Source organism: Ranitomeya imitator, chromosome 1 (assembly GCF_032444005.1).
Source record: "Ranitomeya imitator isolate aRanImi1 chromosome 1, aRanImi1.pri, whole genome shotgun sequence".
Lineage (NCBI taxonomy): Eukaryota > Metazoa > Chordata > Amphibia > Anura > Dendrobatidae > Ranitomeya > Ranitomeya imitator.
This window is the reverse complement of record NC_091282.1, coordinates 498,382-524,950: the sequence shown is the minus strand read 5'-3', so window position 1 is coordinate 524,950 and position 26,569 is coordinate 498,382. Positions and strand designations below refer to the sequence as shown.

General features: G+C 43.6%; 1 protein-coding gene and 1 pseudogene across 2 annotated transcripts in view; both read left to right on the top strand.

The window, feature by feature from the left end:
- LOC138657594 (zinc finger protein 271-like) overlaps positions 1 to 6,679 on the top strand; it is a 50,309-nt gene extending 43,630 nt beyond the window's left edge. For both annotated transcript variants that reach the window (XM_069745344.1, XM_069745349.1), the window contains one exon: positions 3,843 to 6,679. In XM_069745344.1, coding sequence (XP_069601445.1) covers positions 3,843 to 5,815 — 1,973 coding nt within the window. In that variant the 3' untranslated portion in view covers positions 5,816 to 6,679. The remainder of the gene's footprint in view (positions 1 to 3,842) is intronic.
- Positions 1 to 26,569, top strand: part of LOC138657610 (zinc finger protein 271-like) — a 185,639-nt pseudogene that overhangs the window by 43,607 nt on the left and 115,463 nt on the right.

Genomic DNA, 26,569 nt, shown 5'->3' with positions numbered 1-26,569 from the left:
AGAAATAATGGTTTATCTATTACATTACTTAGTTCTCTTAGTACTCGTGGGTGTATGCCATCCGGACCCGGAGATTTATCTATTTTAATCTTATTTAGCCGGTTTCGCACCTCTTCTTGGGTTAGATTGGTGACCCTTAATATAGGGTTTTCATTGTTTCTTGGGATTTCACCTAGCATTTCATTTTCCACCGTGAATACCGTGGAGAAGAAGGTGTTTAATATGTTAGCTTTTTCCTCGTCATCTACAACCATTCTTTCCTCACTATTTTTTAAGGGGCCTACATTTTCAGTTTTTATTCTTTTACTATTGATATAGTTGAAGAACAGTTTGGGATTAGTTTTACTCTCCTTAGCAATGTGCTTCTCTGTTTCCTTTTTGGCAGCTTTAATTAGTTTTTTAGATAAAGTATTTTTCTCCCTATAGTTTTTTAGAGCTTCAATGGTGCCATCCTGCTTTAGTAGTGCAAATGCTTTCTTTTTACTGTTAATTGCCTGTCTTACTTCTTTGTTTAGCCACATTGGGTTTTTCCTATTTCTAGTCCTTTTATTCCCACAAGGTATTAACCGCTTACACTGCCTATTTAGGATGTTCTTAAACATTTCCCATTTATTATCTGTATTCTTATTTCTGAGGATATTGTCCCAGTCTACCAGATTAAGGGCATCTCTAAGCTGTTCAAACTTTGCCTTCCTAAAGTTCAGTGTCTTTGTGACTCCCTGACAAGTCCCCCTAGTGAAAGACAGGTGAAACTGCACAATATTGTGGTCGCTATTTCCTAAATGCCCAACCACCTGCAGATTTGTTATTCTGTCAGGTCTATTAGATAGTATTAGGTCTAAAAGTGCTGCTCCTCTGGTTGGATTCTGCACCAATTGTGAAAGATAATTTTTCTTGGTTATTAGCAGAAACCTGTTGCCTTTATGGGTTTCACAGGTTTCTGTTTCCCAGTTAATATCCGGGTAGTTAAAGTCCCCAATAACCAGGACCTCATTATGGGTTGCAGCTTCATCTATCTGCTTTAGAAGTAGACTTTCCATGGTTTCTGTTATATTTGGGGGTTTGTAACAGACCCCAATGAGAATTTTGTTACCATTTTTCCCTCCATTTTTCCCTTTGTTACCATTTTTGCTTTATACTGGCAAAATTAAAAAAAATAAAAGGAACATCCCTTTAAATGTATATTGGGTCTGTGAAAAAAAACCTACTTATCTGATCAGTCCAAGCGAGTTACATTGGCCCGTGTGCCGTCTGTGTACAATCCTTTTGGGTTTTTTTACTCAGCAACTATTAACCCTTTACACGACCATTTACAATTTCCTGCTCCAGAACGGTAATCGCTGCCGAATACAACTGCGAATAAATCCAAAGAAAAAAATAAAGAAAAGGATGCAAAAAATACAAACTTAACCCCTGAGTGACTGAGCTAGTTTCTCTATCGCTTCATTGGAGGACACCAGAAGCCATGGGGGTCTGCTGCTGACACTAGGCAATAAAAAGCGATCTCCTCCTCAGTAGTATACAGCAACTGATCGGAGCCAAGCTGACCAGTTTAGCTTAGTGTCAGAAGGACGCGGACACGGGTTTTTCAGTAGACCCATATGTACCCCAGTTTTTGGCATGTTTCACAAATTTTTTACGTTTTTTCTTTTTCTGAAGGATTTTTTCTTAACCTTTTGTAGGGAAATAGTGTGAATATTCCCTCTGTTATCCCACGTAGAGACAAAGTGTACGGCATGGACTGTCAATCCAGCAGGACCCTAACCTTTAACACACGAGATGTGTTCATGTGATCCGGTCCTCGCCCCTCAGCACTGCCAGCTCGCTCTCCAGAGCCAGACAGTATCGGGTGGTATAGAGGTACAGTGGTACAGAGGTTGGCGGCAGCTTCGACCTTTTCATGATAAGACATCGGAGGAATCCGCTAAAGGGATGGAGAGGTGATTCTTCTCCCGCGGATCCACTCTCTCCAGTGTGTGTCGTTATCCATCGGGAACATTGTGAGACCCAGGAAACCACTGCTTTCTGAAATTAGAGGAGGAGGAGAGTGGATTAATACCTATATTGTATGGGATTTTTGTATGGCGAATTTATGTTCAGTTATGCACCCATTTTTTTTTTGGGGGGGGGCAAACAGAAGGTATCACATTGGGCATTAAGGAAACAGAAAGGAGCTAATTATCTAATAGTACCTTGTCATGTGATATCTGACTGTGCACCCATTTGATTGGTGTTCCATTAGTGTATTCCACACCATATAAATATTACAGGCACTGTGTAATAGCGATACGGATCAGATTTTCTTTGTCTAAATTGTAGCCCCAAAGATGACTATTAATGTGATTGCTCTGGCCATATCATCTTTGTTGGGGTATTAATGTGACTACACCTCTTGTCTGCATCCCTCCTGGAACATACAGCAATAACTACGAGATATTTATATCTTAGGTACTCCCTTTAATTGTTTTTGTATGTGTGTGTTTTTTTGTCTATTTTATAGTGTGTAGGATGTTCAGGGTGCATTAGGGTCCATAGCGTATTCAGCGGGGGTGCCATCACGTCTTCCACTAGGGTGCCATCCTCCGCTGGCAGGTAGGGTGAACTTTAGGGCTCACCTAGGGAGACATTAGTCCTAGGTTTTTCTTTTTTTCCCCTATTGACCCTCCATTTTTTCACCTTTTTAAGCTAATCAAGTATTTTTGACCCTTTTACATACATTAATGAAGGTTAAATTTTAGAGGTCGATTTGTGCCAATGTCACCATTTTATAAATGTTATTCACTTTGTTTGCTATGTAAAGCAGTTAATACAAGAGAAGATAGTATTCTGCTACAGATGGATCTGGATAAGTTGGAAACTTGGGCTGAAAGGTGGCAGATGAGGTTTAACAATGATAAATGTAAGGTTATACACATGGGAAGAGGGAATCAATATCACCATTACACATTGAACGGGAAACCACTGGGTAAATCTGACAGGGAGAAGGACTTGGGGATCCTAGTTAATGATAAACTTACCTGGAGCAGCCAGTGCCAGGCAGCAGCTGCCAAGGCAAACAGGATCATGGGGTGCATTAAAAGAGGTCTGGATACACATGATGAGAGCATTATACTGCCTCTGTACAAATCCCTAGTTAGACCGCACATGGAGTACTGTGTCCAGTTTTGGGCACCGGTGCTCAGGAAGGATATAATGGAACTAGAGAGAGTACAAAGGAGGGCAACAAAATTAATAAAGGGGATGGGAGAACTACAATACCCAGATAGATTAGCGAAATTAGGATTATTTAGTCTAGAAAAAAGACGACTGAGGGGCGATCTAATAACCATGTATAAGTATATAAGGGGACAATACAAATATCTCGCTGAGGATCTGTTTATACCAAGGAAGGTGACGGGCACAAGGGGGCATTCTTTGCGTCTGGAGGAGAGAAGGTTTTTCCACCAACATAGAAGAGGATTCTTTACTGTTAGGGCAGTGAGAATCTGGAATTGCTTGCCTGAGGAGGTGGTGATGGCGAACTCAGTCGAGGGGTTCAAGAGAGGCCTGGATGTCTTCCTGGAGCAGAACAATATTGTATCACACAATTATTAGGTTCTGTAGAAGGACGTAGATCTGGGTATTTATTATGATGGAATATAGGCTGAACTGGATGGACAAATGTCTTTTTTCGGCCTTACTAACTATGTTACTATGTTACTATGTTACTTTACCTATTGTGATAATGTTATGGCATGTATTTGTCTTCCTTATTACCTGTACTTTCACTGACAAGGGTCTTCATTTTGAGCTCCATCAAATTTCAAAATCCCTTTTGTGAATTTTATCTTTCATCTTTATAGGAAATCCTTGTGATAATGGCAGTTTGTCACTAAATTGTAAAAAAGAAGATATCAGGAAGCACTCTTATGGAGAAAGCCTCATTACCCTTCATGGACCTCCTGGACTTCTCAGTACTTCACTTTCTTATAATCCTCCTAATCATGAGGAACCCTCTCCTGAGCAATCTCGTATTGTTACCACAATTCCCAGTGACAAAGTGGATACAAGATTTCAGTGTCGCAAGGAATTTACTAAAAGCTCTGATTATCTAACTCAAAGCAAACATAAAAGAGAGAAGCCATACTCCTGTTCAGAATGTGGGAAATGCTTTCCAAAAAAATCAAAATGTGTTCTACATGAAAGAATTCACTCAGGAGAAAAGCCATTTTCATGTTCAGAATGTGAGAAATCCTTCAAAGAAAAAGGGACTCTTATTAAACATCAGAGAATTCACACAGGAGAAAAGGCATTTTCATGTTCAGAATGTGAGAAATCCTTCACAGAAAAAGGGACTCTTATTAAACATCAGAGAATTCACACAGGAGAAAGGCCATTTTCATGTTCAGAATGTGGGACGTCCTTCAAACATAACAGTAGTCTTATTAGACATCAGAGATATCACACAAGAGAAAAGCCATTTTCATGTTCAGAATGTGGGAACTCCTTCACATATAAAGATAAGCTTATTAGACATCAGAGAATTCACACAGGAGAAAAGCCATTTTCATGTTCAGAATGTGGGAACTCCTTCACAGATAAAGGGAGGCTTATTATACATCAGAGAATTCACACAGGAGAAAAGCCATTTTCATGTTCAGAATGTGGGAAATCCTTCACAGATAAAGCGAGTCTTATTAGACATCAGATAATTCACACAGGAGAAAAGCCATTTTCATGTTCAGAATGTGAAAAATCCTTCACAGAAAAAGGGACTCTTACTAAACATCAGAGAATTCACAGAGGAGAAAAGCCCTTTTCATGTTCAAAATGTGAGAAATCCTTCACACAAAAAGGGACTCTTACTATACATCAGAGAATTCACACAGGAGAAAAGCCATTTTCATGTTCAGAATGTGAGAAATCCTTCACAGATAAAGCGAGTCTTATTAAACATCAGAGAATTCACACAGGAGAAAAGCCATTTTCATGTTCAGAATGTGGGAACTCCTTCACAGATAAAGGGAGGCTTATTATACATCAGAGAATTCACACAGGAGAAAAGCCATTTTCATGTTCAGAATGTGGGAACTCCTTCACAGATAAAACGAGTCTTATTAGACATCAGATAATTCACACAGGAGAAAAGCCATTTTCATGTTCAGAATGTGAAAAATCCTTCACAGAAAAAGGGACTCTTACTAAACATCAGAGAATTCACAGAGGAGAAAAGCCCTTTTCATGTTCAAAATGTGAGAAATCCTTCACACAAAAAGGGACTCTTACTACACATCAGAGAATTCACACAGGAGAAAAGCCATTTTCATGTTCAGAATGTGAGAAATCCTTCACAGATATAGCGAGTCTTATTAAACATCAGAGAATTCACACAGGAGAAAAGCCCTTTTCATGTTCAGAATGTGGGAACTCCTTCACAGATAAAGGGAGGCTTATTATACATCAGAGAATTCACACAGGAGAAAAGCCATTTTCATGTTCAGAATGTGGGAACTCCTTCACAGATAAAGCGAGTCTTATTAGACATCAGATAATTCACACAGGAGAAAAGCCATTTTCATGTTCAGAATGTGAAAAATCCTTCACAGAAAAAGGGACTCTTACTAAACATCAGAGAATTCACAGAGGAGAAAAGCCCTTTTCATGTTCAAAATGTGAGAAATCCTTCACACAAAAAGGGACTCTTACTACACATCAGAGAATTCACACAGGAGAAAAGCCATTTTCATGTTCAGAATGTGAGAAATCCTTCACAGATAAAGCGAGTCTTATTAAACATCAGAGAATTCACACAGGAGAAAAGCCATTTTCATGTTAAAAATGTGAGAAATCCTTCACAGATAAAGCGAGTCTTATTAAACATCAGAGAATTCATACAGGAGAAAAGCCCTTTTCATGTTCAGAATGTGAGAAATCCTTCACAGAAAAAAAGATTCTTATTAGACATCAGATAATCCACACAGGAAAAAACCCATTTTCATGTTCGGAATGTGGGATGTCCTTCGCGGTTAAAGGGCATCTTATTAGACATCAGAGAATTCATACAGGAGAGAAGCCACATTCATGTTCATAATGTGGGAAATGTTTTATCCAAAAAGCAAATCTTGTAACACATCTAAGAATTCACACAGGGAAGAAACTGTTTTCATGTTTACAATGTGAAAAATGCTTTACAGAGAAATCACATCTTGTTAAACATAGAACTCACACAGGAGAGAAGCTGTATTCATGTCCAGAATTTGGTAAATCTTTCATACATAAATCACCTCTTCTCTGAAGAGAAGTCACACAGGAGATAATGTCAAGGTGAAAATATATTATCTTTATACTCTTTGTACTTTTATATATTCTTATGCTGTGAAACAATAAGTTTTTCCCTTTATACTTGCTAATGCAAATTTAACTGTATTTAACATGGCTGCCAGTATTCACCTTTGCCCTACTTTTTGTTCTTGCCAAAAAGCTACTTTCGTTTCTGAAGCTAAAGTATCGTTTCTGGAGGAAGGAGGATCTATCAGATGATGTCAGAGCCAACCAGAAAGACTGAATACTAGATACATTGCCTAAACCCTGCCTATCCCCGCCCTCTGCACACCTTCCCCCAATGGATCATATAATGTTGTGTATTAGAAAATAAAGTTAGTTGCTGTGACGTTACACACGAGCAGGCACTGAATTTGAACCAGCTTTTGTCTGACTCATTCTTCACTCCGGTACCACTGCTTTTAATCTGATTTGGAATGACTGGTGGATGAAGGGTATTGTGACGACACCGACAATTTGGCGCCCAACTTGGGGCGTGGCCCGTAATCCGAGACCCCCTGGACCCATGCCTGGATGTCCGTGGACGACACCCGTAGTGGCTGACTTCGAGGACTGATCACCCTCCAAACACGGTAAGTGGAGATCGCATACTATGTATGTGTCACACTTGCTAGTGTTTCAGCCATTATTGGTTTGTCTGTGGTCTCCTTGGGTCCGAGGAGTGACCGGTCGAGTGGAGAGACCGAGCGCGATCCCATGCCACGCTTCGAACCAGCAACTGAGAGACGTCGCACTCTGCGCGTCTTCGTGTACACCACACCTCCACCGGTCATTGTATTCCATTCAACCACCCTACCCGTGACTATTGTCTAGTAGTGATAGAGTGAAAGATTGAGGAAGTTTGTGGATTGGGGGCGGCTTAGAGAAAGGGACAGGAGACGCAGCCTCTGTGATATTGCACATATTGGTAATTAAGACGTCCCAAGTGGGGGGACCACCAGAATCACATTGGTAATTAAGACGTCCCAAGTGGGGGGACCACCAGAATCACATTGGTAATTAAGACATCCCAAGTGGGGGGACCACCAGAATCACATTGGTAATTAAGACGTCCCAAGTGGGAGGACCACCAGAATCACATTGGTAATTAAGACGTCCCAAGTGGGGGGACCACCAGAATCTCAGTGGAGGGGTCTCACTAGGAGACAGCCTCCCAACGTTTAGAATATCGTGACAGGCAGACTGTTAATCACTGGTGTTCAGGTTAGGGAAAAATATCGAGCGCGAGGCTCTTTATTCATAGCACGTTGAAGCTCCGTGTTAAGGACACAAGTGTTGTCGCTGTCAGCGGCCTGCTGCAGAAGGGCGTAGTATTCTGTGAGTCATGTTGCGTCTCTTGAAGCAGAAGAAGTCCGTGCCTCACAAGTTAGATGAGGATGCTGTGGAAGTCAAGACAATAGTAGAGTCACGGGAGGGCAAGAAGGCAGTCAAGAATGTTGAGAGGGTGTATGAGTTTGTAGGATTGCCCTCGACAGGGAGATTGCAGCCATCTACATGGCACAATCTCATAGAGAACAAAAAGGGCATGTTGAAAGAGAAAGGATTGTTAGAACAAGTGCAAGCTCATCTGCGAGTTGCGTGAGGCTTAAAGAACGAAGGATGGAAAGAGGTTGATGGAGAGGGAGGATGAGAGGATGCAGAGCCCGTGTTTGGCTATAAAATACCTCAATCATTGGTTTTTCTAAGGTGTTTTGGTATATGAATTGTGTGAAGGTTTTTTAGAAATTAATTGAGTCTGAGAACTGCTGTAATCCGTTACTCTGTGTAGATCTGTGTGGTTTTCCGAGACACCCAATGGGAGGGGTCAAACAGCTGCGCTGTGCCTTGCTTTCTTTTGTGTTGAGGAATGCTGTAAATTCTTATCTCTGTGTTTCTGGTATGGAGGGGGCGAGTCGCTGCGTCCTCTCGGAATTTTCTATCCTTGTGTGGTATGTGCAATAGTACAATGTTGTATTGAATTAGAAAGAATTATTGTAAGTTTAAAGTGAAATATGGTGTCCGGACGATGCATTAAAAGTAGTACAAAGTTTCCAGAAGAACTTAACCCATTCTGTATCAGCAGCTGCACTCTCTAGCCCCCGCCGCGCAGCTTCAAGGAGCAGGAACAGCAGCTTCAAGGACACAGCTCGCAGCTCCATTCCTTATCAGTGGCCCACTAGACTCCAGCTCCAGCCCCCCTCCCCTACACAAAACCAGTCTCATATTCCAATATCCATTTTAACCCTGTGTCTGGAAATCTCTCTTGCCATGTTAATTCTCAGACCAAGACAAGACAGATGGACTTGTAAATATTGCAGTCAGACAAACCCAGACTGGAGAAATACTTGTATAATCTGTGCTGCAACCCAACCTAAGTGAATTACACTGAATCCTGTCCAGACAAGATCACATGTAGTGACATAAGAAGCTGACACAGGATAGGGACATTGACTTTTTGGGAGCAAGCTGAAGGAGCTGTAGACCAGCATGTCATGTCACCCCCAACCGGTCATCTAGTCACCCCCACCACCAGAGAACCATCAGGTAGTGTAAGACAGATTCGGGAGTATTATCCCTGGAAGCCCTCTGACTAGCTAGCTACGCTAAAATAATTGGCTGACCCTGAGAACAAACCTTTCCCATTTTACAGACAAAGATAATATGATGGACGTATAAGTGCACCTGAGCAGACCTAGAGAGTTGGGTGAGCCAAGATGATGGTCAGATGGTCCTTACGTTATATAACCCCTATGCAGATGAATATGAGATGTATATCTTACATGCCCTTTCCACGGTTATGATGGCCCTGATAGGCCCAGATCCACCCCCAATAATGCCTGTAGAAAAAAAAAATGGGCGAGTGTCAGTGTCTTTAACCCTGTCAGTTAGAATATCCTTATGTCACGCTGCTTCAGTATGTGGGTAATTTTTTGTTGTGTGCACAGACAGAGCAGGAAGCCATTGTTGCCACTGTTAGCCTTCGCAAGTGTCTGGCAGATCTGAACTGTCGGGTTTCGGCCTCGAAACTTCGGTTCTGCCTTGGTCAAGTGATATTTTTGGGTCACTGTCTCCTTCAGGGTGCCAGACACCTCACAGAAGAAAGAAAAATAGCCGTCAGCTCCCTTCCATTCCCAAAAGATGAGACTGAACTCCAGCGTTTTCTTGGACTATGTACTTATTGTTGTCAGTGGATACCGGACGCATCCCGCATAATGCAATTTCTCTACAAGGCCCTGAAAGACTGTTCAAGATAGGCTGATGATTTTGGCAGACTCCACACAGGATACGCTGTTACTATGGAAGACACTGTAGTGCACGGAGCTGCACTCACTCCCTCCCTCCCTGTCAGGACAAGAAGCAGAACTTCAGGATCTGTCTACTGCATGTGTTCTGGCCAAAGACAGGCGGGCTAATATATACACGGACTCACAGTATGCATTTGGTATTGCTCATGATTTCGGAGCCCTATGAGCCAATCGAGGATTTGTTACTACTGCCGGGACTCAGTGAAGAATGCTGAAGCTGTTAAAACCCTGATGGACTCAATCAAATTACCTACCCAGGTGGCCATTATCAAAGTTAAGGAGCACGGTCCTAGGGAACAGTCCACAGACTGGTGGTAACGCCTCTGCAGATATGCAAGCAAAAGCTGCTGCTCTCCTACCAGTTGAACAGACCATACCAGCTATGGTGACCACACGCTCTCAGCGTAAACAGTTACATGAAACACTGACTCTACAGGAACCTGATGATCTATGCCAGACTGAGGTTTTCTGCCGGACCCCGCAAGACCGCTTAATGACGATGCAGAGAATGTCTCCAAAGGAAGAAGTGAAGCACTGGAAAGCTGATGGAGCACGTATGGACAATGGTCTCTGGAAAAAGGACCAACTTGTGTGTCTCCCTAAGCGGATATACCCTGCTATTGCTACGTGGGCGCATGGGCCCACACACCGAGGAAAGAACTGGCCCTTGACCTGGTACAAAAATTCTACTGGGCTCCAGGTATTTCTACAGTGCTGACAGCACTCAACCGTGCATGTAATATCTGTCAGACCTGCAATCCCGGTCAACCTCAACGTGTACCCCCGAAGCATCTTGCTAAGTCCGACTATCCTTTCCAAAAGCTCCAGGTGGACGACAGGACCATATCACGTTGCCTAAGTCTGGAATGAATATTGTCTGGTGGTTGTCGACATGTTCTCCAGTTGGCCAGAAGCATTCCCTGTTACCAACGTGACTGCAAAGACCACAGCAAAGAAACTGGTGATGGAAGTCAAATGCAGATATGGTGTTCCAGAAGTTGTTGAAAGTGACCAAGACCCGGCCTTTTCTTCTCATGTGTATCAGGAGGTTCTGACAATGCTTGGATCCACTGTAGCCCTCCATACTCTGTACTATCCACAATCCAGTGGGAAAGTTAAGAGGCTGAACGACACACTGATGGGACAATTGACCAAAATGATGCAGGAGACTACGGCTCCATGGCCAGGGCTCTTACACATTCGTACTACCCCTATTGCAAAACATGGCCTGTCCCCATAGGAGATATTGTTTGGTGCTAGGTTCTCAGTTGCAAATTTTCAGTTTCAGTAGTTGTCAGAAGAAACTGACCGTGCTGTTCAATATGTTATTCAGCTTAGTAAAAATGTTGCTAACACCCATGTTTTAGTTTTTTTTCTTCCCTTCCAGATTCAGCAGAAACCGATATTTGTCACAACTTGAAGTCTGGTGGTCTTATGGTCGTGAAAAGCTATGTCAGTAAAACTTGAAGGAAAGAGCACCTGGATCCACGCTTCACACTGTAAAAGAGACCGGACCAGCGCTTAGTCGCAGCAGTGATTAAAGAAAAATGTTGTTGTTTTTGGTCCTGGGGCTGGGGGCCATCCTCGCCCCTATCTCTTTGGCCCCTATTGTAAATAAGAATTCCGATGCCACTATTCTCTGAGTAAACCTAACGGCCCCGGTAAATATCTGGTGATTTGATTTCTGCGATGTAGTCAAGTGCCTCGAGACTCAGCGGGTGGTAGAGGGAATCATCCAGTATATATATGTGTTACCAGAGATAACAATTGTACTGGGAAGATATTTTCATAATGTGTTTAATGGTGGATACTCTGGGAATTTAGGCCATATACAGCTCCAGGATATTAGCTTCAGACCAACCAAGGCCCCCGTTACCAGTACACCTAAAACAGGCCTAGGTGAGTGTTTGCAAAATATAGTTAACGAAGTAATCCCCATTCCTGGTCTTAGTTGGCAAGAAGTCTTCTCCATAGAAACACAAACAGCCCCAAGGAAAAATTTATGGTTAGAATGGGTAAGATATAATGTAAGAGTCCAGAATATCTCTGTAGGATGTATTGCTTGTGCTGCAGCAAATACACATCTATACACACATGCATTGTCTTTTCCTGATAATAATACTACTGCCTGTGTTATGAATCTGTTGAAGGGTCTAAAGCCCACTGATTGCTCAGATTATGTCCCACTGATTCATGAAGCACCTAAACTAAAGGTCCCAGGAGGGATAACCGTATTAGCTGATAATTATACCTGCTATAATTCCCACGACACTACAGGTACACCAGTAGGGCTCTTCGAGACAGGTTTCTGCAAAGAGAACAGTTCCCTAGATACTGATTTGCTAGCTAAACATACACAGTACATGTACAATATTTATTGGTTATGTGGAGATGGTAAGCTCCATCCTAGGTTGCCGAATGCCTGGACAGGTCAATGCACCCTTGTTAAACTAGCTATGCAGTTCAAGATTTTACCTTGGGATCCAGAGATACCTGATGAATATACCAGAAAGAGGAGAAGTCTCGATCAGCTCCATATGAGTTATGAAGAAGATCCATTGGTATATGTAGATGGCATTGGAGTGCCAAGGGGGGTGCCTGACCAATTTAAAGCCCAGAACCAGATCTATGCTGGCTTTGTTTCTTTAATCCACAAGTGCAGATTAATAAAAATGTTGATGGGACCAATTACATATATTACAGTGAACAAAGGTTTGTCAATTTTACCTGTGATGCTTTCCAGGGTATAGTTGAGGAGTTGGGCCCTAACACTAGAATGACCCTCCAAAACCGATTAGCCCTTGATATGATCTTAGCTGAGAAAGGAGGAGTCTGTGGGATGGTGGGAGAGGAATGTTGTACCTATAGCCCTCAGAACTCTGAGATAAATGGAAAGACCATGATAGCTCTTAAAAAGATAAATGGGTTAGCAGCAGAATTAAAGACTAATGCTGGAGTAGACACATCTTTCTTTTCCGGTTGGTTGGGTGGGCTCAAAGGATTCCTTCAACAAGCTTGTCTAGTACTGATTGCCCTTGTAGTTGGATCGATAATCCTCTGTTGTGTTATTCCCCTGTGTAAAAAGGTTATTGCGGAGGCAACTCCGACTGGCACCTTCCTCAACCAAGAAGTAGACCCACCAGAGTACGATGGTACTGATCCAGGGGAGATCCCTAAGTACATCCCCCTCAAGAAGTTAGACAAAACCACCAACTCTCAGATGATGCTAGGAGATTTAGTTTAGGGACAGTAGGAGAACTCCATGTGAGACTAGTGAAGGGTTCAGCTGCCTGGTGGCCTCTCGCAAGGGGAGAGCTTCTGAGGTGTCTGGATGAAGAGATCCACCTCCCCTTTCCCCATCACATGGACAGTCTCGAAGGATCTTTCTTTTTAGGGAAAAACTTATTGTTTAGGGGGTATTGTCAAGGTGAAAATATATTATCTTTATACTCTTTGTACTTTTATATATTCTTATGCTGTGAAACAATAAGTTTTTCCCTTTATACTTGCTAATGCAAATTTAACTGTATTTAACATGGCTGCCAGTATTCACCTTTGCCCTACTTTTTGTTCTTGCCAAAAAGCTACTTTCATTTCTGAAGCTAAAGTATCGTTCCTGGAGAAATGGAAACTCAAAGTGACGTGGAGGATCTATCAGATGATGTCAGAGCCAACCAGAAAGACTGAATACTAGATACATTGCTTAAACCCTGCCTATCCCCGCCCTCTGCACACCTTCCCCCAATGGATCATATAATGTTGTGTATTAGAAAATAAAGTTAGTTGCTGTGACGTTACACACGAGCAGGCACTGAGTTTGAACCAGCTTTTGTCTGACTCATTCTTCACTCCGGTACCAACATGCTCTTAATCTGATTTGGAATGACTGGTGGATGAAGGGTATTGTCGTGACGACCCCGACAATAAGCTATATTTATGTTCAATGTGTGGGAAATCTTCAGTAAATCAAATCTTGTTAGACATAAGTGAAATCATAGAGAAAAGCTGTATTGATATTCAGAATATGGGAAATCTTTTTGTCATTTTCTCATCTTTACTATGGACTAGGGAGGCTGTGAGTGATGACTGAACCTCGCAATGGGATCTGATGTATGCTGAACTGTCAGTGTTGTGAGTGACAGTCCATTCATCCAATCTGATCCTGGGGCATTCTGGGCTCACAGCATTTTGATCAACAGCCCTGCTGCTCAATCTGGGCTTGCTTCAGGCATTTCTCCAGGTGCCTCTCATCTTTGGTAATTTTCTAGTTATTTAGCTGGCTAGCTGTGAGCAGATCGGTGTCAGCTGTAGCTGAGCTTAGTTTGGTATGTGCTTAGCTCTGTCTGATTGTGTCTTTCTCTGATCTTGTTGCCGGACGTAGGCTTTGTCGTGACTATTCATGTGGATTATCCCTTCTGCTCTTGCCGCTTTCTGACTGCAGGTACCTGACCCCATACTTGGCCTCTGACTGTCTGTTTTTCTTACTTCCTAGTCTTGACGTACCCTCCTGGTATTTGACCCTGGACTGTTTCCTGACCACGACTTTGTCCTGCTGCTGTTTATCTTGTGCCCTCCTGGTATCTGACCTCAGACCTCCTGTCTACCCTTTCTCTAGGCTTGTCAGTGAGTAGTGACTCAGCGTCACACATTTATACATAAATCTAATCTTAATATATAATGACCATGGAAGAAAATCTCGGGTTAAGAAGTGTACAATTCGAGGTAGATGAGAAAAAATATATATTTATTATTCATATTAAAACCAAAAAATATATAAAATGAGGTGCCTCATACCAAAGAGAGATGCAGGACAGCACATTGCATAGGCAACAATTATAACAAAATCTACACAATTTTAATATCCATATGTCACGAATCACAAGGGGGATATTTTTATCATCCCCACCGCTGACACCAATATATCATGAACCGGGGTAGTTTGGTTGGCCCCAGTTCTTTTATCAAGGGGATTTATCTATATTCCACTTCCCGGTTCCAGTTTGGAACTTGCAGCTCTCTGGCGCCCCTCTTACCCTCAGACAGGGTACTGCACCTACGATAATTTGTCTCCAGAAAGGTTGCCTTACTACACTGGCTAATGGGCACACTGCAGCGACGGCGATATAAGTGCTCCCACTCAGGCCGGAACAATAATTATCAACGCTGTCTGTCGCTACCAGTTTTCCCATCGGCTCAGGACACTTTCTGCTGCCACCAGCTCCTATTCCTGAATTGGTAATGGGTCCGGAGCCAACCCAAATTAGTAGCGTAATTTACTTCAGAGGACGTGACAGTACGTTATAGAGCAAGGAGAAACGAAGCTAGTAGTTTTATATATTTTAATCCAAAAGGTAGGCAGTGTTTACGAACGTATAAAAAGATATAAAAGGTGACAAGTATCAGATGTACAGAACGATTACAAATAAAAAGGGATTAAAGTTGAAAAAAAACAGTTCTCATATCATTTCAGATCATGGCTGACCATTCGGCTGGGGGGAGGAACAACATCAAAATGCATCAGAGCAGCTTGGAGAGCTGCTGTTAGCTCTTTTTTCCTGGGCAAAGACTAGTGAAAAATGAGCTCCCCCTCACTTATACCCCCTGGTCGTGACATCACTGAGTTGGCGGAGCTATGGACTCCACTCCTCCTTCCAGAGAGACTCAGAACTTTATTAAAACTCATATTCGTCCTAGCGTGCTCTGGGAACCTCGTAGAGTGACCACTAACGTATTGCATGTGTTCTCACGAGGTTAGCTTCAATTTAAGTCTACACCTGGGGTAGTTGCGTGACCCGGATAACCCCTTCATGACCCTGGGTATTTTCGTTTTTTGCTCCCCTCCTTCCCAGACCCATAACTTTTTTTATTTTTCCGTCAATATGGCTTATTGTTTTGCAGGGACAAGTTGTACTTTTGAACGACATCATTGGTTTTAGCATGTCATGTACTAGAAAACGGGAAAAAAATTCCAAGTGCGGTGAAATTGCAAAGAAAGTGCAATCCCACACTGGTTTTTTGTTTGGCTTTTTTGCTAGGTTCATTAAATGCTAAAACTGACCTGCCATTATGATTCTCCAGGTCATTACAAGTTCATAGACCCAAACATGACTAGGTTACATTTTATCTAAGTGGTGAAAAAAAATTACAAAATTTTTCATGATCTGGAGTCAGGTAAGGGCTTATTTATTGCGTGCTGAGCTGACGTTTTTAGTGATACCATTTTGGTGCAGATACGTTCATTTGATTGCCCGTTATTGCATTTTAATGCAATGTTGCGGAGACCAAAAAAACGTAATTCTGGCTTTTGAATTTTTTTCTCGCTATGTTGTTTAGTGATCAGGTTAATGCTTTTTTTTTATTGATAGATCGGGCAATTCTGAACGCGGCGATACCAAATACGTGTATATTTTATTTATTTTTTTATTGTTTTATTTTGAATGGGCCGAAAGGAGGGTGATTTAAACTTTTATATTTTTATTTTTTTCATATTTTTTAAAACATTTTTATTTTATTTTTGCCATGCTTCAATAGTCTCCATGGGAGGCTAGAAGCTGGCATAGCCTGATCGGCTCTGCTACATAGGAGCGAAGCTCAGATTGCTCCTATGTAGTAGAATTGCTGCATTGCTATGGGCGCCGACCACAGGGTGGCTCTCACAGCAATCCGGCATCAACACCCATAGAGGTCTTCAATAGACCTCTGGTTGTCATGCCGACGTATCGCTGACCCCCGATCACGTGATGGGGGTCAGCGATGTGCGCATTTCAGGCCCGGCCGATGGCCGGAAGCGCTAGTTAAATGCTGCTGTCAGCGTTTGACAGCGGCATTTAACTAGTTAATAGCGTGTGAATCGCGATTCCACCCACCGCTATGGCGGGCACATGTCAGCTATTCAAAACAGCCGACATGTCCTGGCTTTGATGCGGGCTCATCGCTGGAGCTCGCATCAAAGCAGGGGATCTGACCTTGGACTTAGTATCCCGTCCGAGGTCAGAAAAGGGTTAAGTCGTAATCCGTTCCTCCGTTTCTGCTAGGCGCTGCTCTTAGAAAACAGACTGGGTGATGGCCCGGCCAATGCAGAGGCCAAAAATGTATTTGTCCTGCTTCCAGACCTAAGCTGCACAATTATATACCAGTTTAAGAGAACATAGGGAATTCCCCCCACCGTGCTCTTACACAAAGCGGAGAAGGCCTGCTCCCAGCACACTGGTTTCACATTACAGCTGTAATGGAGGAAGGGGGTCGGAAAAGCCCACAGCATGTGTCTGTACTCAGCTCTTGGATGTAGCAGAGCTCCGTGTGCTTGATAATAGACAATCAATACATCATATTCCTGATACCATAGTACCAGTGTACTGTATGCTTGTGAGTCAAGATAACGAAGTGCAGTTTATAATTATTAGTGCCTAGGGTGGATCTCAATAAAGTCAATAGATATAAATACAAGTTTAAAGGAATTCGTTTTACCTAGAAGGGCATCCACAGGTAACGAAAGTCTTGCATCCCTCCACCCCGACAAGCGTTTCGCTCTGCTTTTTCCGGGGGCATCATTATGGTCATTGGTCATTATGTATTAATTTTTGATGAAGTGTTACCCTCCGATTGGTTTGGGTTTTCTTTAGAGAGTTCTGATTATTAATTATATATAATTTAGATTGTGAGCCCCATTGGGGACAGCGATGATAATGTCTGTAAAGAGCTGCGGAATAAGATCGCACTATATAAGAAAAACATAATAAATAAATCAAATCTTGTTAGACATGAGAAGTCACACAGGAAAGAAACTGTAGTTATGTTCACTGTGCTTTATAAACTTTAATAAACCGTGTTAGGCATAAATGAGTACACCCACTGTGATAAGTAAGATTTTAATATCTTACTGAACACTGAAAATCTCTGAAGGGGAGTTTGCTCATCTTCTCTCCAAATCACACCTCACCACTTGTGCACTTGACCCCATCCCACCTCCTCCCCAACCTCACCACCACACTAATCCTATCCCTAACCCATCTCTTCAACCTTTCACTAACTTATGGTACCTTCCCCTCTGCCTTCAAACATGCCACAATCACACCTATCCTCAAAAAGCCTTCCCTTGACCCGAGCGCTATGTCCAAAGGTATGTCTTTGCTCCTTTTTGCCTCCAAACTCCTTGAGCAGCACGTCCATGCTGAACTTTCCTCTCACTTTGCATCTTTCTCTTCGACAACCTACAATCTGGCTTCCGTCCCCACCATTCCACTGAGACTGCCCTGACCAAAATTACTAACGACTTACAACCAAAGCTAACAGACAATTCTCTATACTCCTCCTAGACCTGTCCTCTGCCTTCGACACAGTTGACCACTGCCTACTACAGATCCTCTCTTCCTTTGGGGTCAAAAACCTTACTCTATCCTGGATCTCCTCATACCTTGCCAACCGCACATTTAGCATTTCCTACTCCCATACTACCTCTTCATCTCGCCCCCTCTCTGTTGGTGTCCCCAAGTCTCTGTCCTAGGACCCTTACTCTTCTCAATCTATACACTCGGCCTGGGACAACTCCTAAGGTCCTATGGCTTCCAGTACCATCTATATGCCGATGACACTCAGATCTACCTCTCTGGCCCAGATGTCACCGCTCTGCTGTCCAGAATCCCAGAGTGTCTATCAGCCATATCCTCCTCTCGCTTCCTCAAGCTCAATGTGGACAAATCTGAACTCATTATCTTTCCTCCATCACACATATCTTCCTTACCTGATCTATTAAAATAAATGAAATCACACTTTCCCCTGTCCCCAAAATCCGCTGCCTCGGAGTAACCCTGGACTCTGCCCTGTCCTTCAAACCACACATCCAAGCTCTCGCCACCTCCTGTCGCCTCCAGCTCAAAAATATTTCCAGAATCCGTCCTTTCCTCAACCCACACTCTACCAAGGCACGAGCATGCCCTAATGATCTCCCGCCTCGACTACTGCAACATACTTCTCTGTGGCCTACCTGCCAACACCCTTGCACCTCCCCAGTCCATCCTTAACTCTGCTGCCCAACTAATTAATCTCTCGCTACACTTCTGCTTCACCTCTTTGCAAATCTCTTCACTGGCTCCCAATTTCCCAGCGTATCCAGTTTAAATTACTAACACTGACCTACAAAGCCATCCATAACCTTTCTCCTCCGTATATTTCAACACTAATCTCTCAATATCTTCCCTCACGTAATCTCCGGTCCTCCCAAGACCTCCTCCTCTCCTCCACACTTATCCGCTCCTCACCCAATCGCCTCCAAGACTTCTCCCGAATATCACCCATCCTCTGGAATTCAGTGCCCCAACGCATCCGGTTATCCACTTCTTTTGGATCCTTTAAAGGGCCACTGCCAGCCGTTATAAACTAAAAGAGCCACCTTGTGCAGCAGTAATGCTGCATTCTAACCAGGTGGCTCTTTTAGTTTTTGGTTCAAGTATTCCCAAATTAAATTGTTTGAAGCTTCTCCAAAATACCTGTCTTTAGCCAGGGAGGCGGGTCCTCACTCCCCAGCTTCAACCGCTGCTCTGCCGTCACTCCAATCTTCAGGGGCTTTCGGTGCCGCCTCCTAATCGCTGTTTACCCATGAAATCCGGCGCCTGCGCTGTGTACTAATGTGATGCGCAGTGAGCTATGGCCGTCTGACGTCACAGCCAGACTTGCAGACTGCGCGTGTGCTGACAGCCCTGTCTATGAATCCCAGCCCCGCACTGTGCATAATGCATAACACACTGCGGGGCTGGGATTCCCAAGGTGGGTGGCCCCACTGCCCGCACAGGCGCAGTTTGCAAGCCTGGCTGGGATGTCAGACGGCCAGAGCTTACTGCGCCTGCGCATCACAGTAGTACACAGCGCAGGCGCCGGATTTTATGGGTAAACAGTGATTAGGGGGCGGCGCCGAAAGCCCCTGAAGATTTGATTAACGGCAGAGTAGCGGTTCAAGCTGGGGAGTGAGGACCCGCCTCCCTGGCTAAAGACAGGTATTTTGGAGAAGTTTCAAAATGCTTTATTTTGGGAATACTTGAACCAAACACTAAAAGAGCCACCTGGTTAGAATGCAGCATTACTGCTGCACAAGGTGGCTCTTTTAGTTTATAACGGCTGGAGGGGGTGACAGTGGCCCTTTAAAAGAAACCTGAAAACCCACCTCTTCAAAGAAGCTTACAGCCTGTAAAGACCACACGGCCACATCAACACCATCGGAGCTACTGCAACCCTAAACCTACTGTCTCCATCCCCACCATCCTGTAGAATGTAAGCCCCCCAGGGCAGGGTCCTCGCCCCTCTGTACCAGTCTGTCATTGTTAGTTTACTGTAAGTGATATCTGTATTTTGATGTAACCCCTTCTCATGTACAGAACCATGGAATCAATGGTGCTATATAAATAATAATAATAACACGAGAACACTTTCTACAATGCTGCCAATACAGAGTAGAACATTTTTATTAACCAATAACATGAAAGTTTAATCATATAACTCTCATTACAAAATCTTCAGTTTTAGGCCGGGGACACACACAACGTATAAAAAAATGGACCGTTTTTGATGGACGAGAATCGCACAAATGTTACCAAAACATTGATCCGTGTGCAGTGCGAGGATGCGATTTTCTCGCATCAAATGATCCGTGTGACATCCGTATGTCATCCGTACTGCGTGTTTTTTATCGCAGGCTTGCAAAACCAACATACGGCTATACAAGGGATCCATGTGACAAAAAAAAAACATATATACTGTCTATATATATATATATATATATGTCAGTAGACACATATATGTATATATATTAATATTTCATCCAGCGCGGTATAGCAGAAAGCCGGTAATTCAATTACCGGCTTCTGCTTTCTCCTTCCTAAAACCCGACATGATATGAGACCTAGTTTACATACAGTAAACCATGTCTTCTCCCCATTTTTTTTGCATATTCCACACTACTAATGTCAGTAGTGTGTCTATGCAAAATTTGGCCGTTCTAGCTATTAAATTAAGGGGTTAAATGGCGGAAAAAATTGGCGTGGGCTCCTGCACAATTTTCTCCGCCAGAGTAGTAAAGCCAGTGACTGAGGGCAGATATTAATGGAGTACTGTGTCCAGTTTTGGGCACCGGTGCTCAGGAAGGATATAATGGAACTAGAGAGAGTACAAAGGAGGGCAACAAAATTAATAAAGGGGATGGGAGAACTACAATACCCAGATAGATTAGCGAAATTAGGATTATTTAGTCTAGAAAAAAGACTGAGGGGCGATCTAATAACCATGTATAAGTATATAAGGGGACAATACAAATATCTCGCTGAGGATCTGTTTATACCAAGGAAGGTGACGGGCACAAGGGGGCATTCTTTGCGTCTGGAGGAGAGAAGGTTTTTCCACCAACATAGTAGAGGATTCTTTACTGTTAGGGCAGTGAGAATCTGGAATTGCTTGCCTGAGGAGGTGGTGATGGCGAACTCAGTCGAGGGGTTCAAGAGAGGCCTGGATGTCTTCCTGGAGCAGAACAATATTGTATCACACAATTATTAGGTTCTGTAGAAGGACGTAGATCTGGGGATTTATTATGATGGAATATAGGCTGAACTGGATGGACAAATGTCTTTTTTCGGCCTTACTAACTATGTTACTATGAGGGTATTCAGTTCAGTCCCGCGGTGCAGCCAATCTTGCCTGACTGAACTGTCAATCTACACTCCGTCACCAGGAAGCGGGGAGGCGGAGGAGCTGTGTGCTCCTGAAGAAACCTCAGAAAACACCATTAGATTGCTGTCGGCAGAACGATCTTTTGGCTGACTACTCTCTCCTCCTGACTACCCTCCCAGCGGCTCCTCTGTGTCCAACTCAGTAGTATAATAAAATAATGAAAAAATGCTCAGTGTCGTTAGTGGAAAGACTTGTGAGCGATGACGGCAAGAGCATTAATGGAGAGAGGTCACAATAGAAGATCCCGAAAGTGAAGCACTGAACATAGCAGAGACGATGGAAAAGGATGTGTGTCGATGTGGCACACCATGTGGGGGAACATTTGTGTTTTAAAAGAAAAAGTCGCAGCTGGTTAAGCGTAAAAAATGAAGGGAACTAATTGCAAAGTTGTATTGTGAAGAATGATATTGTCACACCATGTTGTGCTCAATTGCTTGGGAATGAAAATCTCCCAGTAGAACGACGTCGCGCAGTGTGAGGGCTCCGGAGATCTTCCCATTTGCGGAATGATTGCATTTGCAGCCTGGAAAAGATGGCGCAGCAGACATTGTTTTGTATCTGATTTAGGTCATAGGGAACATAAAAAAGAGGACAGCAGCTGAATTCCTGAGGACTGAGACCCCCATTTCCTCAAGAATTATCTGAATCATTGTCTCCCAAAAGGCACACGGAGTCAGAAAATTCCCCCAAATATGTGACGTTGCCCCCACGCAGAGTCAACGTTTGTCTGGTACCTTGACGGACCATTTATGTAACATAGCAGGGACCCCAAATCCTAAAGATACCATTTCATTAGCTCATTCCTGTGCCTTGGCTTTTATTACTTCATAAAATTGCTAGAAACACACTGAGCTTATGTGAATTGCTTATTTAATGTCATTCGCCATGGTTTGTAGAATGCAGGGAGTTACTGCACACCATATATAACATGTATATGTCTGAAATGGAGTGTGAGGAACAGCAAGGGGTCATGTCTGGAGATAATAAATGGTGGAGGTCAAGGTTTGGAAGAAAGGAAATGTGGAAGCTGTGCTTATACAAACCCCGACCGTATTGTTGGTATATGGTACTAGAAGAGCGATGATAGAGAATAGCCTTGTACCTGATATTAGCTGGCTATGCAACGCTAAGTGGTGCCCACAGTAAAAAAAGGAAACTAACTGGGGTTAAAACATGTTTAGTTTAACGTGTAGATTAGTGATGAGCAAACGTTTTCTGATAACGTGTTATCCGAGTTTGTAGAGTGATCGGATAATATATACGTGTCCCTGCGTTTGCATGTTTTGCAGCGGTAGGCAGCTGCAACACATGCAGGGATTGTGTGTTTGTTAGGCAATTCCTGCATGTGTTGTGACTGCCTACCGCTGCAAAACATGTAGACGCAGGGACACGAATATATTATTGGAGCACACTCTAGAAACTCGGATAACACGTTATCGGAGCACGTTCACTCATCACTAGTTTAGAAGTCTTTTTAAAGATCTATAATTCATTTAAAGAGGGAGCTGAGCCCTATATACTACAGCAGCAGAGCACAGGAAGAAAAATGTTCTGTCTTTTCAATATTGGCATAGTTCCCGAGGTGACCGTCCTCAACCAGCAAATATCATACTGACTCCTGATTATAGCAATTGAGATCAGGAAAGGAGGCTGAGGACACTGAGTGGAGAAAACTTTTTGGTACAGAGTGTTTTAAAACATCAGAAACTTTTATTTGATATTTATGCTGCTGATTTTCATTTAGAGGAAAAAGTCAAGCTTACCGTATAGAAAAAATCCCATAAGACAATCAGCGCAAGGATATGATCATAAAAATATTTATTTATTATCAAAATAGACCATACAATACAAATATTAAAGAGTAAAAATGAAAGTTAGCCGATTGTTGTGAATTCTGTTGTCGGGCTCCCTCCTGTGGTCATGAATGGTACTTTGGCTGGTTCTGTCCATGGACTTCCCCTGGTGGCTGTGGGTGTTTCTCAGTTTCCTTCCACAGGTGACGAGGCTAAGTCGTTAGTGGGCTGCTCTATTTAACTCCACTTAGATCTTTGCCCCATGCCAGCTGTCAATGTTGTAATATTGGTCTTGTTCGCTCCTGGATCGTTCTGTTACCTGTTTACTCCAGCAGAAGCTAAGTTCCTCTTTGCTATTTTCCTGTTCGCTATTTTTTCTGTCCAGCTTGCTATTGTGAATATTGCCTTGCTTGCTGAAAGCTCTGGGACGCAGAGGGGGCGCCTCCGCACCGTGAGTCGGTGCGGATGTTTTTTTTTTCCTGCACACTCTGCGTGGCTTTTTGTAGGTTTTTGTGCTGACCGCAAAGTGACCTTTCCTATCCTCTGTCTGTTCAGTAAGTCGGGCCTCTTTGCTAAATCTATTTCATCTGTGTTTGTGTTTTGATCTTATCTCACAGTCATTATATGTGGGGGGCTGCCTATTCCTTTGGGGAATTTCTCTGAGGCAAGGTAGGCTTTATTTTCTATCTCTAGGGCTAGCTAGTCCTTAGGCTGTGACGAGGCGCATAGGGAGCGTCAGGAGCGCTCCACGGCTATTTCTAGTGTGTGCGATAGGATTAGGGCTTGCGGTCAGCAGAGCTCCCACATCCCAGAGCTTGTCCTGTATGAGTTTAACTATCAGGTCGGGTGCTCCTAACCACCAGGTTATAACAGCCGGTGTCCTATTTATATAAATCCTGTGTCCATCATGTCATACCAAATGGCCCATTAAACCAGAAAAAATAAAAAGAAACTAAGTGCCAGGTAAATGCAGGAAACAACTGCAGGGGAATAATATAGGTGTAAAAGGAGTACCCAATAAATATGTGCAATACAAAGTGTATGCCCCCTGACGAAGGAACAGTGCGTCCGAAACGCGCGTCGGGGTGCCCTGGATAGCTACTGGTAGTCCCTGGAATCTCATATTACAAAGTAAGTGTCCCCCTATATTGCCCATTGGCTCATTCACTCCTTGTTATTTTGCCACTTAGGTTTGTGCACATTTGCTTCACGCCCATACACTTTGTATTGCACATATTTATTGGGTACTCCTTTTACACCTATATTATTCCCCTGCAGTCGTTTCCTGCATTTACCTGGCACTTAGTTTCTTTTTATTTTTTCTGGTTTAATGGGCAATTTGGTATGACATGATGGACACAGGATTTATATAAATAGAACACCGGCTAACTACAGGCACTTGTATAAACATACATTTTTTTAATATATACATATATATATATATATATAATTTTTACTCTTTAATATTTGTATTGTATGGTCTATTTTGATACTAAATAAATAAATATTTTTATGATCATATCCTTGCTCTGATTGTTTAATGGGATTTTTTTCTATGCGGTAAGCTTGACTTTTTCCTCTTAACTAAGCGTAGTGTCATACTACAATATTAACACACTGGGTGTCCTAGGGGTATCTAACTTATTAGTATATTATTATTTTTGTATATATTAATATTGTAGTATATGTATTTTAGCAATTTTTACCCTGTGTACACTAGTGTGTTTTACTAATTATTGATTTTCATTTAGGTTAACCCCTTCCCGACCTGTGACACAGCGTATGCGTCATGAAAGTCGGTGCCAATCCGACCTGTGACGCATATGCTGTGTCACAGAAAGATCGCGTCCCTGCAGATCGGGTGAAAGGGTTAACTCCCATTTCACCCGATCTGCAGGGACAGGGGGGGTGGTAGTTTAGCCCGGGGGGGGTGGCTTCACCCCCCCCCCCCCCCCGTGGCTACGATCGCTCTGATTGGCTGTTGAAAGTGAAACTGCCAATCAGAGCGATTTGTAATATTTCACCTAAAAAACTGGTGAAATATTACAATCCAGCCATGGCCGATGCTGCAATATCATCGGCCATGGCTGGAAACCCTAATGTGACCCCACCCCACCGATCGCCCCCCCAGCCCCCCGATCTGTGCAGCGCTCCCCTCTGTCCTGTGCTACGCTCCCCCGTCCTCCTGTCCGCTCCCCCCGTGCTCCAATCACACCCCCCGTGCTCCAGTCAACCCCCCCGCACTCCGATCACACCCCCCGCACAGCGATCCCCCCCGTGCTCCGATCACCCCCCCTGCACAGCGATCCCCCACCCCGTGCTCCAATCCACCCGCACGCACACCGATCCTCATCCGTGCTCCGACGCCCCCCACCCCGTGCTCCAACGCCTCCCCCCGTGCTCCGACGCCCCCCCGTGCTCCGACGCCCCCCCGTGCCCTGATCTCCCCCCCCTTATACTTACCGAGCCTGCCGGTGTCCGTCTTCTTTTCTGGGCGCCGCCATCTTCCAAAATGGCGGGCGCATGTGCAGTGCGCCCGCCGAATCTGCCCGCCGGCAGATTCGTTCCAGAGTGAATTTTGATCACTGAGATAGGTTATATCTCAGTGATCAAAATAAAAAAAAAATAAATGACCCCCCCCTTTGTCACCCCCATAGGTAGGGACAATAAAAAAAATAATTTTTTTTTTCCACTAAGGTTGGGGTAAGAACTAGGGTTAGGTGTAGGGTTAGGGTTAGGGGTAGGGGTAGGGTTAGGGGTAGGGTTATTGGTAGGGTTAGGGTTAGGGGTAGGGTTAGGGCTAGGGTTAGGGGTAGGGTTAGGGGTAGGGGTAGGGTTCGGGATGTGCACACGTATTCTGGTCCTCTGCGGATTTTTCCGCAGAGGATTTGATAAATCCGCAGTGCTAAACCGCTGTGGATTTACCACGGTTTTTCTGCGCATTTCACTGCGGTTTTACAACTGCGATTTTCTATTGGAGCAGTTGTAAAACCGCTGCAGAATCCGCAGAAAGAAGCGACATGCTGCGGAATGTAAACCGCTGTGTTTCCGTGCTGTTTTTCTGCAGCATGTGCACAGCGATTTTTGTTTCCCATAGGTTTACATTGAACTGTAAACTCATGGGAAACTGCTGCGGATCCGCAGCGTTTTCCGCAGCGTGTGCACATACCTTTAGAATTAGGCTATGTGCACACGGTGCGGATTGGCCGCTGCGGATTCGCAGCAGTGTTCCATCAGGTTTACAGTACCATGTAAACCTATGGAAAACCTAATCCGCTGTGCCCATGGTGCGGAAAATACCGCGCGGAAACGCTGCGTTGTATTTTCCGCAGCATGTCAATTCTTTGTGCGGATTCCGCAGCGTTTTACACCTGTTCATCAATAGGAATCCACAGGTGAAATCCGCACAAAAAACACTGGAAATCCGCGGTAAATCCGCAGGTAAAATGCAGTGCCTTT